The sequence below is a fragment of the Patella vulgata genome, chromosome 1, assembly GCF_932274485.2.
Source record: "Patella vulgata chromosome 1, xgPatVulg1.2, whole genome shotgun sequence".
NCBI classification, from domain to species: domain Eukaryota; kingdom Metazoa; phylum Mollusca; class Gastropoda; family Patellidae; genus Patella; species Patella vulgata.
Window position 1 is genome coordinate 39327815 of NC_065879.2, and position 20225 is coordinate 39348039.

Genomic DNA, 20225 nt, shown 5'->3' on the forward strand with positions numbered 1-20225 from the left:
AATCCTGCTAATTAAATGCTATTTTTTATCTTGTTAATTGTTTGTTTTGAATTACAGAAACAACAACTAATAAAGTTAACAGTACCCACATTATTTATGGCTGTTGCATTAGATGAAGGTCCAGGTCCACCAATAAAATATCAATATGCCGAACTAGGCAAACTCTTCTCAGTTGTCTCTTTATTAGTAAGATGTTGTGATATATCTCATAGATGTCAGTCTTCTATCAGTGTAAGTATTTAACCTATAGAACTTCCTTATATCTAAAAGTACATATGTTAATGAAAAGGAAAAAGCAACTTAACTCTAATTACATCTGGGAGCCGTAGTGGTTCAGTGAGTAAGACTTTGACTTGCTAACCTGATGGTTCTATGTTCGATCCAGGTGTTGGCCAATCAAGTTTATCATGATTTTCCGGGGTGATTTGATGAGAAACCGAGGTCCCGTGCACACATTGACGTGCACGTAAAAGACCCCTTGGCAGTTGGAATTTGATATAAGAGTAGGCTGTAGCACCGCTGTCCAGCCAAAAGTTCCCTCACAGCACACTGTTTGGTGTATGCATAATAGTAACTTTGACTTTGATTTGACAGTTAATCAATGTCTGGAAAGTCAAAGCCTTTGAAAAGATTTTGTGGTGTTATTTATTAAATTTGTAAATTGATCTGGAGTCAACAATCACACAATCTGCACATTATTTAATGAACCATAGGAAAATAATATATTTTTAGACCAAGAATAAACAACCCAAAAATAAAACAGAATTAAATGTTTGGTATAATTTAGATAAGATTGTTTGAATGTGTAATTTAATTGTATGTTTTTAGGGTTCACCACCTATCACAAATATTCATGGTGATGTATCCGGTTTACAGTTACCTATACCGTCTCAAGTAGAAGAGATGTTATTTAGTAGAACTAGTTATGTGAAGAAATTAATAGAAGACTGTAATAATACAGATGATACTACTAAATTATTAAAGGTAATATAGTCATCATATATCATTCCTAGATGGGAGTTGGGGGTGGCTCAGTGAGAAAATCAGCTGGCTCATTAAGCACGAGATTCAGTGTGCGAAAGTTCACCTGAGTTTTCAAGCATGGCTTCCCCATGTGACAAAAAAATGCGGTCCTGGGTACAGCTTGGTGTGTGTGTAAAAGAACCCTTGAGACTAGGCATTCAATTGCTGTCTGGACAAAATTTCTATCTTGTCTTCTATGCTGTTTTCATTAGCCAGGTTGTTGTAGGACGTTTAAACCCATTTCATTACAGACCATGGTTGTGGCAAGTATGTAAAATGTCAAAATTTGAGTCTTAATACAAAATTCCAGTTATCATTGTTTGTCGAAAGTAAAATCCTTGTTGTTTTGTCACTGTGCATACCAATCATGAGATTTCATTGCAGCAAATTTCTTATACTGTGCGAGCTTGATTTCCTTATAGTATGCTGGCTTATTGTGTGCCAGAGATCTCGGCGGTGTTTCTGTGTATGTTAATAAGTCACTCAAAATGGAAAAAATCACATCAAAATTTCAGAATTTTTGTGTTGCCTGCGGTGTCTTCAGCTACACGCTCTCGCATCGCTATGCAATGCTTTGTTTTCGGGACTTCGTCCCTCAAATGCTTGGTAATTTGTTATAGAGAATGTTGTATCCTAATGTTTGTGATTACCACCAAAATAAAGACGAATAGGTACACCTTTTGAACATTTTCCATATTTAATTCACGTACTAGCTTGAAATTCACGTCAGTAATATTCCTGAATAAATTACTGTCTTCGATTATACGATGAAACAGTGTTTCATCAGTCGATAATCTAAAATATTAGCATTTTTTTTTACTATTGCCAGTATCAGAAAATGCTGTAGCCAAAATAAGCTGATACAGCACCATGGCATTTCCTCATAACACAATTTGTAGTTTTTTGTCTCTCACATAACTAGTCACGTAAAAGTTTTTATTCATTCGTCAGTGATAAACAAACGGCATAATTGTCACATGACAACCATAATTGAAATTGCTTTAAAATAAAATTCCATATGATTATGTTATAGCCTTCAATAAAAACGACATTGTTTTTGAAATTAAGCCTTTGTCAGAATGTGTATAAAATAAAAAAATCATAACTGTAAACACTATTTAAAACTGGTTTATTGACCTAATTCTAACGGATATGTCATGTGTCATTGGAATTCGGCATTGGAGATTCTTTTGGGAAAATAATGACTGTTTCTCAGTGTATTTGGTGTTCTAACAATGTCAGATCCAGCTATTATTTTTGTCCCCCGCCTTTCGAAGAAAGCAGGGGACTATTAAAATGGGTTCGTCCGTCTGTCTGTCCATCTGTCTGTCCGTCTGTCCGTCCGTCTGTCTGTCCGTCACACTTTTTGGGACACAATAACTCTCTTCCTAATTGAGCTAGAATGTTCAAACTTGGTGTATGTGTTTATTAGGTCAATGCCTTGATGGAGTTCGAAGATGAGCATTTTCCGCTTAGGGTAAGCAGAGATAAGCAATTTGATTGGTTGATGCTTTGGGACACGATAACTCTCTTCCTAATTGGGCTAGAATGTTCAAACTTGGTGTATGTGTTGATTAGGTCAATGCCTTGATGGAGTTCGAAGATGAGCATTTTCCGCTTAGGGTAAGCAGAGATAAGCAATTTGATTGGTTGATGCTTTGGGACACGATAACGTTTAATTGAGCTAGAATGTTCAAACTTGGTGTATGTGTTTATTAGGTCAATGCCTTGATGGAGTTCGAAGATGAGCATTTTCCGCTTAGGGTAAGCAGAGATAAGCAATTTGATTGGTTGATACTTTGGGGCACGATAACTCTCTTCCTAATTGAGCTAGAATGTTCAAACTTGGTGTATGTGTTGATTAGGTCAATGCCTTGATGGAGTTCGAAGATGAGCATTTTCCGTTTAGGGTAAGCAGAGATAAGCAATTTGATTGGTTGATGCTTTGGGACACGATAACTTTAGTTCTAATTAAGTGAGATTGATGAAACTTGGTGTATAGTTTCATTACAGTAATACCTTGACTAAGTTTGATAATGAGCATTTTCTGCTCAGGGTAAGCAGAGCGATACGCAATTTGATTGGTCGAGACTTTGGAAAACAATAACTCTCCTACTTTGATTGTTAGACTATAAGTAAAGATATACTGTTTGATTGTTCAATACTTTGTAAAAGATAATTTGTGATAAATTTATATGTGTCCTCTAATTATTTTCCTATTTCGGCGGGGGACATCAGCCTCACTGTTGGCTTGTAATATCTACCGGTACCTGGAATTCATACAGAGCATGGAAGACGCTTGATTGGCAAACCATGCCAATATCGTCTTCTTTTGCCACATGGGTTATTTTTACAAGAGCTGCTTACCAAACCTGTTATGAATAATCAGTCAGCATGTTTTGTTTTTTTACTGGATTATCAAAATTACTGTTAAATGTGCTAATTAATCTATTCGGATTATGAACCACATGGTCGATTCTCACTAAGGTATGACTGTTGTTGTAACCTACAAGCAAATTGATTGACCCCTCTTAATTATTATGTCATAATTAATCAGTTGTAATTTAGCCAAAAGTAGATTGATTTATGACACCATAGTGGCCGGTTGATTGTTTTACCAATCAGCTAGCTAGATTAAACATCAATCGACTAGAGCCGACAAAAAACAGCCGTTTAAGAACACTGGTCAATCGGTGTAGGACACTAAGACTAAGACTATTGACTCGAATTATTGTAATTCTAATTCTCTCCTGGATTTCAGGTTGAAAATACAATACCTTAAAATATGTTCCCTATATTTCAGTATTGCTGTTGGGAAAATCCTCATTTTTCATCAACTGTACTTAGTGAACTCCTATGGCAGGTAAATCTGATTGAATATTTTATGCATTGATGTAATAAAACGTACCTTTTGCTTGACATTAATAATGATGTAAAATACCAAAAATTAAAGATACATTCCCATGTACAAACTGGGTGATTTGATGATATATCATAAATTTGCTTCAAATCCTTCTCAAATCATTGTAATTGTCAAGGAATACCCTTGCTATAAAAAATCAATCAAAAGAGGTTATGTTTGTGGCACGTGACTTACGGGTGCGAAGTCGGAGAAAAATTCATTGCATACACAACACGATGTTGTCTTTAATCATTGACTATTTATTACAAATATCGAATCCTAATTCAATTCTCAGATTATCTACTGCCCACGTTTTTTTCCGTGATTTTTATCTCAGAAAGTGTTGTACGTCTAACTCTTCATAAATTTTATCACGTGTACATCAAGCACTTATTCTCCGCGTGCAACCTTTGACATCACGTGTGCAGATATTCCTAATCGACGGGCTGTCGATTAGGGGAACCCTGACATTTTTGTCCTGTATACGCTCCATAGGTGTTTTTCAGGGAATCCAGTAATTTTCTAGAAAGATTTGATATCTCTACTTTCCATATATACCAAAATTGCCATACTTTTATTGGAAATAACCACCCGATAAATACTTTTCTGGGAACCTATTTTGAAGCTTTTTGACAGTAGTGATCAAGACAGACAAAAATCAAATATATAATCATTTGGTTGACCAATTGTTTTTAACACTTCTTAATGATAGAAATATATGTAATAACCAGATAACTCTAATTTCAGGTTGCTTATTCTTGTACCTATGAATTACGTCCTTATCTTGATCTACTTTTACAAATGTTAATGTTAGAAGATTCCTGGCAGAATCATAGAATACACAATGCTCTCAAAGGTTTGTAATATATTATGCTCTTTAAATATTGTAACATCAATTACAATCACAGAAGATGCAATATATTTAATTACAATTATATCCATAGGTATCCAGGGTTTTCATTACCTTGAATCCTGTTATTAAAATTCATGATTTAAATTACATATTTTTAAGTACAATCATACATCATCATACAGGTAGTTTAATTTATTGCATTCACTAGAATAATACAATTTTGGGGCAACTTTATGGGTTGACCCCCTTGTAAGGTTGTTTTAATTTTGATTGAAACCTATATCACCACAGACTCGGAAATGTACAGTGCAACAGGCACTTTAAGCCATACCCCCAGATTTATTCACTTGATTTGATTTAGACTTTAGTTGTTTATTGCTTGTAATGTTGGCAGGTTTGTTTAGTGGGTATGGTGTAGTTATCTTGCAATTTAAGTGGACCAGGAACATATCCTTGTGAAACTCCATGCTGATATCAAAATGTAACCCTGAATACAAAGTGTTATGCATTATTACTGTTATATAATTACAGGGGTACCAGAAGATAGAGATGGTTTATTTGATACAATACAGAGATCTAAAAATCATTATCAAAAACGTGCTTATCAATGTATTAAAATGATGGTCACTTTATTTACCCAGTAAGTAGTATGATTAAAATCTGGATGATTAAATGAGATTGCCGTTCCCATGCTTTTCATTTTTGTTTCACTGGCTATAAAATTCCCAGTTTTAGCCAATCACTATTCCTCAAAGAGAATGATATGAAAGTAGTCACATCTTCATGTAAAATAGACAAACAAAATTGGAACAAAATAGAACTAACTGGAATTAGATTAAATCAAAATCTCTCGCAAAACAACAAGAAATATTCTGCTAAGATATGTATTTTTGATAAAAGTACAAGAGCTACAATAAAATATATGCTGTGTGCAAGATAAGTATGACAAATTAACCTGAATGCAATTTGATACAAGATTTCACAAATTGTGCAAAATATTCAAGATACTGTTTTAGTCTTTCTGATATTCTGACATTATTCAAACTTCACTATAAACTAGAACTTTAATGACTTATCTCTCCTCTAATTTTAGTTGCGGCCCTGCAGCAAATATGTTTCAAACAAATGGAGATCTAAAGAGAAAATGGAGTTGTGCTGTTGATTGGTTAAATGATGAATTGGAAAGAGTAAGTTATAAATGCTCATATAATGTGACTGTAATAATACGATTTATATTTTAAAATAATGCCCCATGTAACTTTGGCAGTCCTGATTGCTCAATACCAAAATTGTTTCCACTTTGATTTCAACAGATATTTGTCTGGACAAAATAGCACCTATTTTGTATATGGTAACTGGTTAATTGGCTGATTCATGATTATACTGTTGGGGTGCAATGGCTTTATAATGGGTTATATTTATTATATTTTCTGTTTCAGAGACAGTATCCTGGTAATGCCCAATATACATATAATAACTGGTCACCTCCAGCACAATCTAATGAAACATCTAATGGGTAAGTTGCTTTATTTCTTACACTAATCTTAAAACTGCTGATTATTATTTGTTTTATTCGATGCCAACTATAATAATATTGTTTAAGTTGAATCAGTCGTCAAACATGGTTCATTTCCATTCAATATTTACAAAGATATGATGAATTGAAAATTTGTTAACATTCTGCATCCTCTGCAGACGATATGAACAAGTCAGCGACATTTATAAGTGTTGGATAAAATCTTTTGAAGGTCTTCTGTTTAATCTGATTGAATCCAAGCCAGGAGATTAGGCTATCTACCATTAATATTTAGCTCATTTTTTGTTAATTAAATCTTTAATAATCATTTTGAGTACATTTTGGTATAGATTAACTTTAAGTTGTTAAAAAAATTAGATTTAACCTTAATAATGTTGTTTTTAAAGCAGTTTCAAGTTTTTTTAAGAAAAAAAAAATGTAATAAATATAAATGCATTCTTGAATTTAGGTACTTTTTGGAGAGGTCACAAAGTGCTAGAATGACTCTTGCTAAAGCTTTTGAACTTTGCCCAGAAGAGGTAAGTCTGTTATATCGTTCAATTTGACAATATTGACAGAATTTTCTTATATATTTTTGGAATTATTCAGAATATTCTCTCACGATTTTGTGTATGCAGATGTGTTAACCATGATAGTGGGAGAGGTTATTTCATCTTCAGTTCGTTCCTTGCCAATGGAACATTGAACCTTCACAATCACAGTCAATTCTTTTTGGTTACTAGTTTTCAGGATAATTATCAATCACGGAAGAATGCACTTGGTCGTATATTGTCGTCGTCCCTGTCCATCGATCACTTGATCACTTCAAAAAATCTTGTGGACGCTCTAGAGGCTAAAGTTAATATCCGATTGACTTTCAATTTATACACAGTGTTTAAGGTCATAAGACGAAGAAGTCTATTGATTTTCTGATAAGTATATTGATTTTCAATGAATTTTGATAACTTGAACAGCTAAATCCATGATATTAAATGTTTCGTATGCTAAACGCTAGCATGGGACAGAACTTTATAAAAATCAAACAAATTCTAATGATTTTCTGATAATTACTTAATGAGTTGTTACTCTTAATCAGATTTGAGTGTATTATAAATGTTTCCTTACTCAAAAAAGTAAAAATATGTGACAACTCTTCTTGACTGCCCGTACGATTTAGCTGCTGTGGGTGTATGTTTCGTTGCCTGGCAACCTATGTTTTTAACTTATAAGGCCTTAATGTGTGTCCAAACATTTAGAGAAATTAGTTCATAAGTTTATTCTCACATACCAATATAAGTTCCTGTTCTTTTTATCATTTTGTTGATTTGGTGTTTGGTATAAATATGTGTAATTTAGTACTTGAATTTATTATAGGAGGGGGAATTACGGTGGCTAGGTGGTTAAGACGCTGGCTCGCTAGCCTGGAGGTTGGGTGTTCGATCCCTGCATTGGCCGAGAAAGTTCATCCAGATTTTCTGACGTGGTTTCCCCTTGTCAGTGGTGCAGAACGGAGGGCCTGACAAGGACAGCTGTCTAGTCCTTCGGATGAGACGAAAAACCGAGGTCCCGTGTATACATTGGAATGCACGTAAAAGATCCCTTGGCAGTTGGAATTCGATATAAGAGTAGGCGATAGTGCCGCTGCCCGGGCAAAATTTTCCTCATAGCACACTGTATGGCGTATGCCCGTCTTCATTAGCCCAGTATAGGAGCAGAACAGTAGGACGTTAAACCCCATTTCATTTCATATTATAGGAGGAAGAAGGAGAAGCTGTGGTCGAAGATGTAGAAAATAATCAAAGTGAGGAAACTTCCTTGACTTCAACCTCAACTCATCAAGCTGCTGTTTCCGTTAATAGTAATATACAACCTCCGTTACAAAATAACCAAGTTCAGATGCATTCAACACATAGTACCCCTAGTAACCAGATAAACAACCAATTTAATCAACCTGAACAAGGTCAGGAAGGTCAAAGTTCATCAACCAGTCAGACGCCGCCTGTTACTAAAGAACCAGCGGCAGATGACACCAAAAAATCTTCTCACATTATACTTAGTTAATTAGAACTCATTTTTTAAACACACATTAGATTAGTCATTATGGTTATTTTTGATAAAGACTTTCCCAGAGAAAAAAAGGCAATATTCTATTGTTCAGTTCTTAAGATTAAATTTAGAATAAAATGATTCTAAGTCTGAACCTAAGATGTATATCTTTTGAACTGCAGAGGTCCTACACATGAATTTTTCAATGAAAGTCTGATGTGATTGATAAGAGCACTAAAGAAGAAAAAAAGGAAATGTCTTAAAATATAGTGATAGTAATAATTAAATTACCGATTCTATATTAATTGTGTGCAAATTGATATCATAATTTTAATACCTGTTTCTTAGAACTCTTTGACTCGCTTTTAAAATAACACTTAAATTTTGTTTAAGTTAATACTCAACTCAAGTACAATTCTAATGATTATTAAAATTACAATCCAGTTAGAAATATTTTGTATAAAATCCTGTATTATTTCTTGAAGTGATAGAAGAAGGGCAGTTCAAGGACAGATATACATGATATTGTTATGCCCGAAAATTGCACAAAATGTCTAGTTGGAATAGTTTTGAAATGAAAATCAGGCAGTAGACGATAATATAGTGTGTATCTTATATGTAAATGTATGAGCCTAAACAATACAAGATATTATTAATATGATAATATACACATCAATTGTATATAATATTACTGAGAGCAAAGCTTTAATTAATAAACAGGTAATAATGTATGGTTGCAGTTATGTATGGTATATGATGGTATATTATCATCCCTAATAATTACTAGTAATCTTTATAGTGCTATTAGTAAAATATTGCATTGTTAGGCAATGACATATTGTACAAGACATAATTTTTGCCATCTATAGTCTTTTTACTTTATTTTTTTAAAAATGGCTATATTACTATTCTGATCCAGAATTTGATGATTGAAAAGATTTGGCATTTAGTAATACATGGTTTGGTCATCTGCCAATATTGTCAACATTGATCAATTAAAGTATTTTCAAATTCGTTACTTGTGAAATGTCAAAAGTGTTATTACAGATACATTTATTGTAACTGTTGACCAGAGAAACCAATTGATACAAGTAACTATTTTCTCTCAGCATGACTCTAAAACAAAGATCAAATCGTTTAAAAAATTTAAGTTGAAAGAAAAAAGGTCTCCTTCTTTAGTTTCGTTTTGTTTTCTTTGCTGAAAATTGACTTCCATTTAGATCTATCTTTTTTTCTCTAATCCAAATTTATACATGAATATATGTTGCTTGAGTCATACATAAATGAGATGAAAATGTTAGGAGTGTTTTTTGTGTCCTAATCTTTTTATCTTGAATGTCTGAGTAAATTTTAAAATTTATATAGATTTGAAACTGCAAGTAGTGTTAGATTTATTTATTTTCTCAATATGAAAAAAAGATGAACTATTTATAAAAAAGACCAGCCTGTAAATATAGTATAAATATTATAAACGTTAAATAGCTGTATTATAGTTTTAACAATGTCTATAGTATATAGAGATTAATTAACAACTACCATAAACTTAGTCCAGATATTAGGTATAGGCTTCTGTATGTTCAATATATCTTTGTAAAATAAAATAATCTGCCTTCCTGTCATGGATCGTAGAAATAGAAGAATGCGAAAGATACCTGCAATCATATTAATCTCGTTATAAAGACGATGATTTTTGTTACAACGTTGTGTATATTTTATTTATGTTGATGTTCATTTGTAAGTTATTGTATTCATTTGATAATTGTTGATTTAGTGCTAGTTAAAGGGGTGCAGCCACATGTTTATTATTACTGTATGTACACACTTTATAGTCAAAATATATTGATTGAAAAGTTATCTTTCTTTCTTTCTTCCTTCCTAGTTGAATTGTATAGAAAATATTGCTGATACTTTGACCAAAAAATAAAAGTAGTGTTTGTAAAAATAACTAAATCGACATACTTTATAGTACTGTGGTTATAAAATATTACCTGTGTTAATATTATATAATCGAAATAGGAAAAATATTGAAGCCTATGATATTTTAACATCTAATTAAAAACTAATTCAAATGCATGACTTTTTCCCCTCAATTTCCAGTCTTTATGAAATGAAAACAATTAGTTGATTTATTTTCTACTTTTGAAAAAATTGTCATTTTACTAATGCATGTAGGACTGAGCATATTGTTTGGACTTTGCATGCATGCAGGTGCTTATTCAAAGCTTCCTGCAAAATGTAATATTTTCTCATATGGGAGTTAATGCTATTTTAAATATTATACATCTCAAAAAGCTTTATATAAAAGATAATTCGAAGTCAACCATTTTGCTACCCATGTAAATATCTGCTTAATTGTAGTTGTAAATAGTCTAAGATTTTTGTTTTCATGTGTACATGTATATTGCAACAAGTGATAACTTTTTTGTAAACTATAAAAAAGCTTATTTTAACTAGGTGAACAGCCTATTGAAGCTTTGTGTACATTTTGAACATATGTCCGATTGGAAGGTAGATGTTATGTTGTTAAGAAGCATATGTGCTTTAATATCATTTGTGTGTTTATATGTAACTTTAAAAAAACTGATGTTAATCATAATATTTTCTCATTTAGCTTAAATTATTTTATAAAATATTTCCAAGTTCCATTCACAACAAAGTTGTGCACCTGTTAGTATTTCTACAGATATTATTGAATTAAAACCACTGTAGAAGTGTCAGTTGTTGCAGTTTAATTATATTGTCTTTGTGTTATAATTTCTCTTCAATACACATTGAAAATATATAAATCTTATTTATGAAAAAATCATTGTTTATGTCATCAGTAATATCAGCATCCCAAGGAGACACCTTTGTATTTTGTACAACCCAATTGCTCAAGAGATTTTTAGGGTGAGGTTGCAAGGAATATGACTGGATCTATTATCTGATCTTGTAGATTCTGTATAACTGGCATGGAGGTAGTAAAACTATAGAAATAATGTCAAGGCCATGCTAATGAGAAAAGTAAAGCCCAAGGGAAGAAATCAACTAAGACCATTGCCTATTGCTTTAGTTTTTATTTCTTCAACACAAGTTATTCTTTATCCCACTTACACTGGAACCCCATAATCATTTGTTTTCTGACCAAAATATACTTCTTGCAAATATGGGAGATTTTTCTAGACCATCTAGTTAAATTCAACCTGGAACCTCTTCAGGTTTTTAATGCCAAAGAAAATAGCTTTAGCACCTATTCTACATGGATTTTTTCACAAGCCTGGTTCCCTCCAACAAGGAAAGTGTCTGATCCATTTGATGGAATGGTCAATCGAATTCCTGTGAATACAAGTATTGGTTTTAAAAATTCCCTGGCTGTAATGTTCATTGGGTAGCAACCTGATGATGTTGATTGGGATGAAATACCAAGGTGAAAGAGAAATAAGGTTTAACATCCACTCAAAACCTAGGTCAATTCAGGACTAACATGGTTTAATTTGTTTCTATTTCAATAATTCGCTTAAAGATACATTTGCGTATAATCCTTTAGTGGCATTTAGCAATTGGAAACATAACAAAACTATACAGTTATATGGGACAACAATCACTGGTTTATTATACACAAGCACAACGTTTCGATAAGTATTCTCTTATCGTTATCAAGCACAATGACATTTAGTAAACTTGAGGGTCTATATATATGTACAGTTTACTAAATGTCATTGTGCTTGATAACGATAAGAGAATACTTATCGAAACGTCGTGCTTGTGTATAATAAACCAGTGATTGTTGTCCCATATAACTGTATAGTTTTGATACATTTGCGTGTACAACCTGGGTGATTTAATGGTATATATGGACTAAAAACATATTCAAACTAATTAATTTGTCATAATTTTGCTTCAAATCCTTCTCAAACATTGTAATTGCAAAGTAATGCCCTGCTAGTGCTATAAAAATTCGATCAAACAGGGTCATGTTTACGTCAGGTGACTTACCTCTCTTGGAAGTCCGAAGAGAATTCATTGCATACATAAGACGATGTTGTCTTTAATCGATGTAGTCTTTAATCGCTTACTATTTATTACAAATATCAAATCCTAATTTAATTCTCAGATTATCCACTACCCGTGTCTTTTTCCGTCATTTTTATACGTCTAACTCTTCATAAAGTTTATCAACTTGTACATCAAGCGCTCAATGTTCGCATGTGACCTTTGACATCACGCATGCAGAAATTCCTAATCGTCAGGCTTAGGGGAACCCTTACATTTTTGTCCTTTATACGCTCCATGAGTGTTTTTTCGGGGAATCCAGCATTTTTCTAGTAAGATTAGATATCTCTACTTTCCATGTATACCAAAATTGCCATACTTTTATGGGAAATAACCACCCGATAAATACTTTTCTGGGAATCCATTGAAGCATAGGGGTCTTTAGCAGTGAGAGAAAACCAGAGGACCTGCAGAAAGACAAAGTCGGACAGGTTGTCGCGTACCAGTGGGGAATTAAAACCACACACTTGACTCAATGACAGACCCCCTAAAATACCAAGGTCTGTAGGTTCTTGTGTATTGGCAAATTATGCAAGACATTAACTTAAATCAACACAGCAATATGTGGGCAACAGGATTAGGGGAAGTTAACTATTAGTCTTAGTCTGGATATTTATTTAAAGTCTCTGAACTGTACTTTCAAGGAATATGCATGGCATATGTGGGTGCATAAAAACAAGTTCTAGTTGTAGTGTTTTTTTCATTGAAAGATAAATATAGGGTAGGTTGTATATCTTTATACATAAACAATATTAAAAATTCTAAGTTTCTCATGAACAGAAACACTGACTGGACATAAAAATTGTTTGCACTATAAATTTCATTGAAAACAGAGTTCATAGAAGCTCCATTTTAAGCACCAGGTACATGTATATTTGAGTTGCACATACGATTTGTGATTCTTATAAAAAAATGTTTTAAAAATGCATGGATCGCTTATTAAATACAGTACATATATATGTAGGTACATATACCTGTTCAAATTTCTATACATTAAATGGTACATGTACTTGTACCAAAAAATGTCACTGAAGATTCCAAATTTATTTTACATTGACTAGTGCTTTTTAAATTCAAATAAATGTTTCTATCCATGGTATCTTAAATCATTTATCTGTTGCGTCTGATTGTTCTTTACTTCCTTTATCAATATGAGTCAATTCTTCTTTATTATCAGTAGATTGTTCATTTTTATTACCTAATTTTTCATTAGATTGCAACTCCTGTTTTTCTTCTTTATCACTGTCCATTGGAATACTTAATGGATCGACAACACTTTTAGCAGCCAATGCTTTTCTTTCAGCTTTTAGTGTAGCTGCTTTTGCTTTGATCTCCTCCAAACTCATACCAAACAACATGAGATTATGTTGTCGATCATGATCCCCAATAAATGATCTCACTGATACTTTACCACGCCATCCACAGAACACTACTTCACACTGTGGTTTAGCATTACTATCTTCTGGTTTATAGTAAAATACAACACTTCCAGGGCATATATCATTTAATTGTTTAGCTGATTTATCTGATAATGAGGAAATAAAGGGGTTTTCTTCAGTCAGTATTATACAGGCATCTTCTTTTGCTATATCAATGTGCCGCCCAGTAAATTTCATGTGTAGGGAAGTTAAACATTCCTGTGCTACGCGGAAGTCACAATCGGGTACAAGAGGAGATGGACTTCTACTAAAGAGTTTAACACCCATATTAATAAACCTAAGTCTTTCGCGATTACATTCAACAATATTTTTAATTCCAGCTGAAACAAAGTACAATGATCGCTTGGAGCCTTCTTCTGATCTATACATTGCCTGATTACACGGAAAATCATCTGGTAGTTTATAAAATTTCTTTGTGGATGGCCACATTGGATCATCTGCAGACATGAACAAGAATGGATCTTCTTTGTAACCTTGTAATCTGGGTTTTTTGGAAGGTTTAGACTGCTTTGGACTTTCTGGTTTTCTCTTTTTATCATCTCCTGAAGTTAGAGCTGTACTGTCTACAGATATTTGGCTGTCTGTTTCTGTTTTGTCTGCTTCCTTTTGTACCATTTTAGCAACTTCTTCAATATCTACTTCAGAAGTTTCATCTGTAGTGGGCTTTAACCAAGGTAAGTTTGTTGTTTTCTGAAAAACAGCAATAAAGAAACCACCAGTGTTTTGATGATGTGGTAAAACTCTGATACATCTTTCCAAGTTCATTGTTGCTTCTTCTTCAGGTGTAGGAGGAAACATTGTATCTCTAATCTGATTTGTTAAATTACTTGGTAGATCTTCATATTTTTCATACCAGGTGCCTTCTTTGCTCATTATTCTCCATGTTTTAATCCCAGGCACTGTTTTGAGTTCTGGGATCTCGCTTTTAGCATCAATAAGTTCTACAGAGCCTTGACATTTCTTGAGCATGTGAGCCACTACAGCTTCATCTTCTGCTGGGTGAAATGAACAAGTAGAATAGACTAATCTTCCGCCAACAGCCAGTAATTCTAAACCTCTTTTCAAAATTTTCATCTGTAATCCATGAAGACTGTAGGCATGAGTAGGATTCCATTTCTTCCATAAATCCGGATTCTTTCGTAAAGTTCCATCTCCACTGCATGGAACATCGGCCAAGATTCTATCAAATTGATAAAATTCCATTTTCTGCCCTTCCCCATCACTGTTTGATCTGAATTTAGGAAAGATAGATGCATCATGATTAACTATCATACAGCAAGGGCTTAATAATCTTTTGACCTGGTGAACCATCAAATAACACCTTTTATTATCTGCATCATTGGCAATGACAAAACCATCTGGCACTCTTTGTTTTTCATCAGCATGGAGTAGTTCTATCAATTGAGCCGTTTTGGAACCTGGTGCAGCACACATGTCTAAAACCTTATGGTGAGGTTTAATGTCTAGCAAGAGCGGAGGAATCATGCTGACTGCTTCTTGACGACTAATATTACCACTCTCAGTTTCTGCAACGAGGAACTGGTGAAACTTTGAATACATGACAGTGCTTCTCATGGCCTTTCTAGACACATCCATATGCCATGCTAACTGATCCGGGTACCAGTCTATACGTTTTGGTGGTTGGACAACTTCCCCATCCACCTTCACTTCAGTCATTTTCTGTAAATATTGACCTTGAATAATTTCTAACATTTCTTTGGCTTGGCTTCTGTTGCCATTTATTCGAAATGTCACTGGTAGAGCATTAGTCAGAGTTTTGTGAAAATCCTCCCATTCACCATCTGGCACGAATCCTTGTCCCTGATAATATTTGTCAAATATTTTATTCTCCCTTCGCAGATCTTCATAATGTTTTTGTCCCTGCCCTTGTCGTTTTTCTTGCCACTGAGCTTTCTTCTGTTGACGTTCAGCACTGTTGTTATCACTATTAGCATTACGTTTTCTGTTTCGATGCTTTGATCTACCCATATTTAAGCAGAAAGTCTTGCTTCTTATCAGATAAGTAGATCTGTTAATTATACGGAGAATTTTGGATTGTTCTATGTTATTTCTCAACTATTTCACAACTATTGCCGCGTGTTACATGCGGGCTGCCATATTGTTTTGATTTAACCGGAAATTATATCAAATGCTGTTACGCGCATGCCCACGTCTACACATGTCGTCATTTCCTATTATTGATCTCCCTTCTTCATAAATTAAAAAGTGTTCTGAGTCAATTCGTACCCATAGGAAAGCCAATATTGTACCCCAAATAATCGTTACTTTTCACATTTCTATAGAACACACATATCTTATATAATGAATGGTCCTACATTCATATGAAACTAATGGGTGGGAATCAGTAATTATCCTATGTGCATTTCACTGGGATTTTATAGTTGAGTGTTGTGCACATACAGGCAGGGTAAAATTGAATACCACCTGCCAGTTCATACAACTTGCATCTAAAATGTTCGGAGTCACTTGTACATTTGGATTTGAAGTTTGAGTATTGTTGTTTTATCTCTACACTGTTTATGCACAGCCTAGCAATATGATGCGATTTACACAATAAAATAAAACCAAGTGCGAACAATCCAAACCATAAGACAGAATTCGAAGTCCCAAAAAACGTTATAGGCAAAATAGTGTATTCAAGCAAAATAGTGTAATCAGCAAATGGACTGCTCCTCGTGTACAAATTACACGACAAACAGTGGTAACAGGTGTCCGGAAGAGTAAGCTTACCCTGCCTGGCGCCACACCCGCCATAGCTGCATCCAAACTATTAGGCGAAATGTCGGTAAAATAGCGTGATTGGCCAATGAACTATCGGTATGCAAAACGCACAAGATTTTTTAAAACACATGGTGAAACCTGATAGCACTGTTGCAGTTAGCTGCAATAATTGTAGCCGTGATAATTCTTATTGACAATTCTTATTCACGGCAACAACTGATATACTATTCGGGGCTTTGCGCAAGTAAAATTGGGTTCAATTGCAAAATTTTCAACACATATCACAGTTTGCATGGAAATAAGTAATTATGTTACTACTCATCTTATCCAACAGTTTTTCTGTATTTTCGAGTGACATGAAATCACATGATTCTGGTTTGGCGGCCATTTTAAAATGAACAGACATTTCCCATAGCAGTTGGATTTAAACAAATCATATAATTATGCCGTAAGGTTTCTACTTTAGTTCAATGGGAATTGGTTTATTATATGTTTAGCTATGTATAGTACAGTTTGGGGTCAGTGTAATTGGAAATTAAGGGAGTTATAGGCCAGTAACTTTTTTGTAGTCTGAACTAGTTACATTTCCCTGACAAGAACTGGCTTAAAAAATCGTGAAAATTGGAGATCCCTGTAACATGCCATGAAGAAAAGAGTCCCTTCCCGCAACCCCTATCCCAATTTAACAATAACATACAGCCAATCGACAGCCATGGCGGTTCAATAAGTAAGAAGCTGGTACACTAACCAGATCCTTCGTTTGATCCCTGTGTTGGCTGAGAAAGTTCATCAGTATTTTTTAGTTTAGGTTCCAATTGTCACTGGTGCAGGATAGCAGGCCTGGTAAGAAACAGTGTCTATTTGTTCCTATTGGATGAAAAACTTAGGTTTTTTTTACAAATTGGTGCGCATGTGAAAGAACCCAGCATGGCATATGGCCGTTTTCATTAGATCGGTTGGTGCAGAAAAGGATGTTAAACACCATTTCATTTTCACATACAGCAAACCTCATTTACTGCAGCAAAGCATACAATAAGAAAAGCACACTGAACAAATGGCTGTCAGAATGATTCTTTTAAAAAAAGTGTCGAAAAAATAGGTCATGACAGTAATTCGGTTTTGAGGAAAACATTTATTTTTTATCTCCAATATAGTTTGAATGTACATATTTGACAAGATATATTAATAATGAGTCCAGCCAAGAAGGTTGAACCAGCTGAGTGAAATACATAAATTAATTTTATACATGATTACCAGTTACATATACATGTACAATTCAATATATTACAACAGAAACAATTTTATTGTTCTTCATGATCTGAAGCGGTATAATTTTAAAAAGGGTACCCAAAGAAATAAAATCAAAATGGTGTAGTTTAATTTGCAACAAAAGGAATTCTGACTATTTAGCACTATTTAATAAATCGCTTGATTTATCTTTGCGGGTTTTTTTTTTACAAAAAATGGAACAACAATTCACCATAAAATGGAAATATATTCAAGACTTTTCTTCGGATACAATGACTTTAGAAACATAATGGTAGGCATAAAAGAAATTCAGATTTTATTTATAAATCCATAAGTTCCAGTCCAGTCCAGTCCACACACTTTTATCAAGAATGCTTACACAAACATTTGTTTGAAATCACAGTTTTATTTTGATTCCAGGATTTAAGTTAGCACACGGTACACTATATTTGAGCTTCTTATTTGTAGTCTTCCTACATAGGAATTGCTACAAACATATTTGTTGACAATATAACACACCGAGATAATGTTAGATAAACAGTGTCCTTAATTTACGTCAATCTTCACCATTCACATTTGTACTGATTTTTGAAAGCTCTGAATCGGCTGCTAACTTGAGACTCTGAAATGTAAAAAAAATAATGGAAAACCATATATTAAAATATCTAATTTATGTAGTTGGTCACATTATCAACATTTTCTAGGTCTTTGTCAAAGAGAATAATATTTTCACCATGACTAGACAACCAATAACTAAGAAAAATAGTAAACAATAATGTGTGAATCCATTGGCTTTCCTTACAGCATCGTTTTTGCCGTTATCTGGGTCAGTCTTAAAAAGCTCTATAATTTTAATCATAACATTTCTACTCGTACGTCTAAGTTGAAGTGTAGTGCGACCGCCTTTGGTCTGTTGTGTCCAAAATCTGCATAGTGTTCTTTATTCGTTTTGAAAAGCATGTTTGCTTTCTCCTACGTATTGTTTTTTGCGGGAGCATGTTAATAGGTAGACTACATTTCTACTTAAACAATTATAGCCCGTGCGGCAGGAATATTTCTTGCCAGTTTTACCACTAATAAAGTAGTTATTCTGGTCTAATTTGTAGCAGATATCACAATCCTTCATGATACATTTTTCGAATAGATTTTGAACCGTGACTCCACTGGTTTGCGGGTCCCGTGGTGGATAGATGAGTCTTGCTTTCATCAGTGTATCCTTCAAATTAGGATTCCTTCTAAATATGTACTTTTCTGAACGCCCCCATAAAAAAAGACGAAGAGGAGTTGAAAAGCATTGTTGGTTTGGTATAATTAAAATTGTTAAAATTAGAGAAAAAAATTAATGGATACATTATTTAGTCTGGTGATAAGTTGATAACATCACAGTTCCAAATGACTACAGTACAGTTCAAAACCAGGGCATCTTTTGGCTCAAAACTATGAACTGTTGACACATAGGAAGTCAACATTAGATTCTTTGACATGAAAGATCTTGGTTTGGTTGGGGCCGCATGAAGAACATTCAGGATTTTCCAAACCCAGTTTCTACTGGTTAATGATAATGCCTTTAGCGAAGGGAAGGAAAGTCATTCCTTTGAAATAACTCTTTGACAGACAAAAGCATATAGAGATATTTCTGTTGTTCAAGATCAAAACACACAAAATGCTATACCCAAACTCACATATCTAAAAACTGTAAAGAATTCTTCAGCTGAAGCAGGTGAACTAAACTGGGCTTTAAATTCACACATTATAGGCGGACCTGTTGAAAAATCTACTGCTGACCACATACATGTCTTTCTTGCTCGTTCCCTAGAATATTGTATACAATAAATATTGAATATTTTTTGTTCTTCGATCAGTAACTGAACTGGTTTCTTGGTTAACATTGTCTATTTTAAGTGGAAAACTACCATTCAGGTTTTTCAAACTAGGTTCACACTTGTTATTAGTGGCACCTGCAGTTAAGCAGTATCCATTTTGAATATTTTAGATCTTAGGTAGAATAGAAAATCAGAATGAACGAAACATTTTCCCTCAGAATTTAAAGATAGGTTGCCAGGCAATGAAACATACGCCCACAGCAGCTATATCGTCCGGGCAGTCAACAAGAGTTGTCACATATTTTTACTTTTTTCGGTAATGAAACATTTATAATACATTAAAATCTGATTAAGAGTAACAACTCATTAAGTAATTATCAGAAAACCATTAGAATTTGTTTGGTTTTTATAAAGTTCTGCCCCATGCTAACATTAGCTGTTAAAGTCATAAAGATTCTTGAAAATCAATATACTTGTTCGTCTCAAGATCTTAAACACTGTGTATAAATTTAAAGTCAATCGGATATTAACTTTAGCCTCTAGAGTGTTCCCACAAGATTTTTTGAAGTGATCAAGGGCCATAACTCCAACAGTAATTATC

At 33.7% G+C, this 20225-nt stretch overlaps 3 protein-coding genes across 3 annotated transcripts in view; 1 reads left to right on the forward strand and 2 right to left on the reverse strand.

The window, feature by feature from the left end:
* LOC126812750 (probable ubiquitin carboxyl-terminal hydrolase FAF-X) overlaps positions 1-11072 on the forward strand; it is a 54917-nt gene extending 43845 nt beyond the window's left edge. Inside the window, exons 51-59 of the mRNA XM_050539099.1 lie at positions 58-231; positions 829-984; positions 3827-3886; positions 4673-4781; positions 5310-5418; positions 5872-5965; positions 6218-6294; positions 6764-6833; positions 8050-11072. Of these exons, the coding sequence (XP_050395056.1) occupies positions 58-231; positions 829-984; positions 3827-3886; positions 4673-4781; positions 5310-5418; positions 5872-5965; positions 6218-6294; positions 6764-6833; positions 8050-8355 (1155 nt within the window). The 3' untranslated portion in view covers positions 8356-11072. The remainder of the gene's footprint in view (positions 1-57; positions 232-828; positions 985-3826; positions 3887-4672; positions 4782-5309; positions 5419-5871; positions 5966-6217; positions 6295-6763; positions 6834-8049) is intronic.
* A 1056-nt stretch (positions 11073-12128) lies between these two features.
* On the reverse strand, positions 12129-15934 carry LOC126812808 (RNA cytosine-C(5)-methyltransferase NSUN2). The gene has a single exon (XM_050539103.2). The coding sequence runs from the start codon at positions 15798-15800 to the stop codon at positions 13479-13481; it is 2322 nt and encodes a 773-aa protein (XP_050395060.1). The 5' UTR covers positions 15801-15934; the 3' UTR covers positions 12129-13478.
* Positions 15935-17665: 1731 nt separating this feature from the next.
* Positions 17666-20225, reverse strand: part of LOC126812724 (E3 SUMO-protein ligase RanBP2) — a 35818-nt gene continuing 33258 nt past the window's right edge. Inside the window, exons 35-36 of the mRNA XM_050539097.2 lie at positions 19484-19613; positions 17666-18423 (exon numbers count right to left, since the gene is read on the reverse strand). Coding sequence (XP_050395054.1) covers positions 18358-18423; positions 19484-19613 — 196 coding nt within the window. The 3' untranslated portion in view covers positions 17666-18357. The remainder of the gene's footprint in view (positions 18424-19483; positions 19614-20225) is intronic.

What these genes read in the sequence shown, in the direction of transcription:
- LOC126812808 (XM_050539103.2), bottom strand. Translation starts at nt 15,800, where the DNA reads ATGGGTAGATCAAAGCATCGAAACAGAAAACGTAATGCTAATAGTGAT.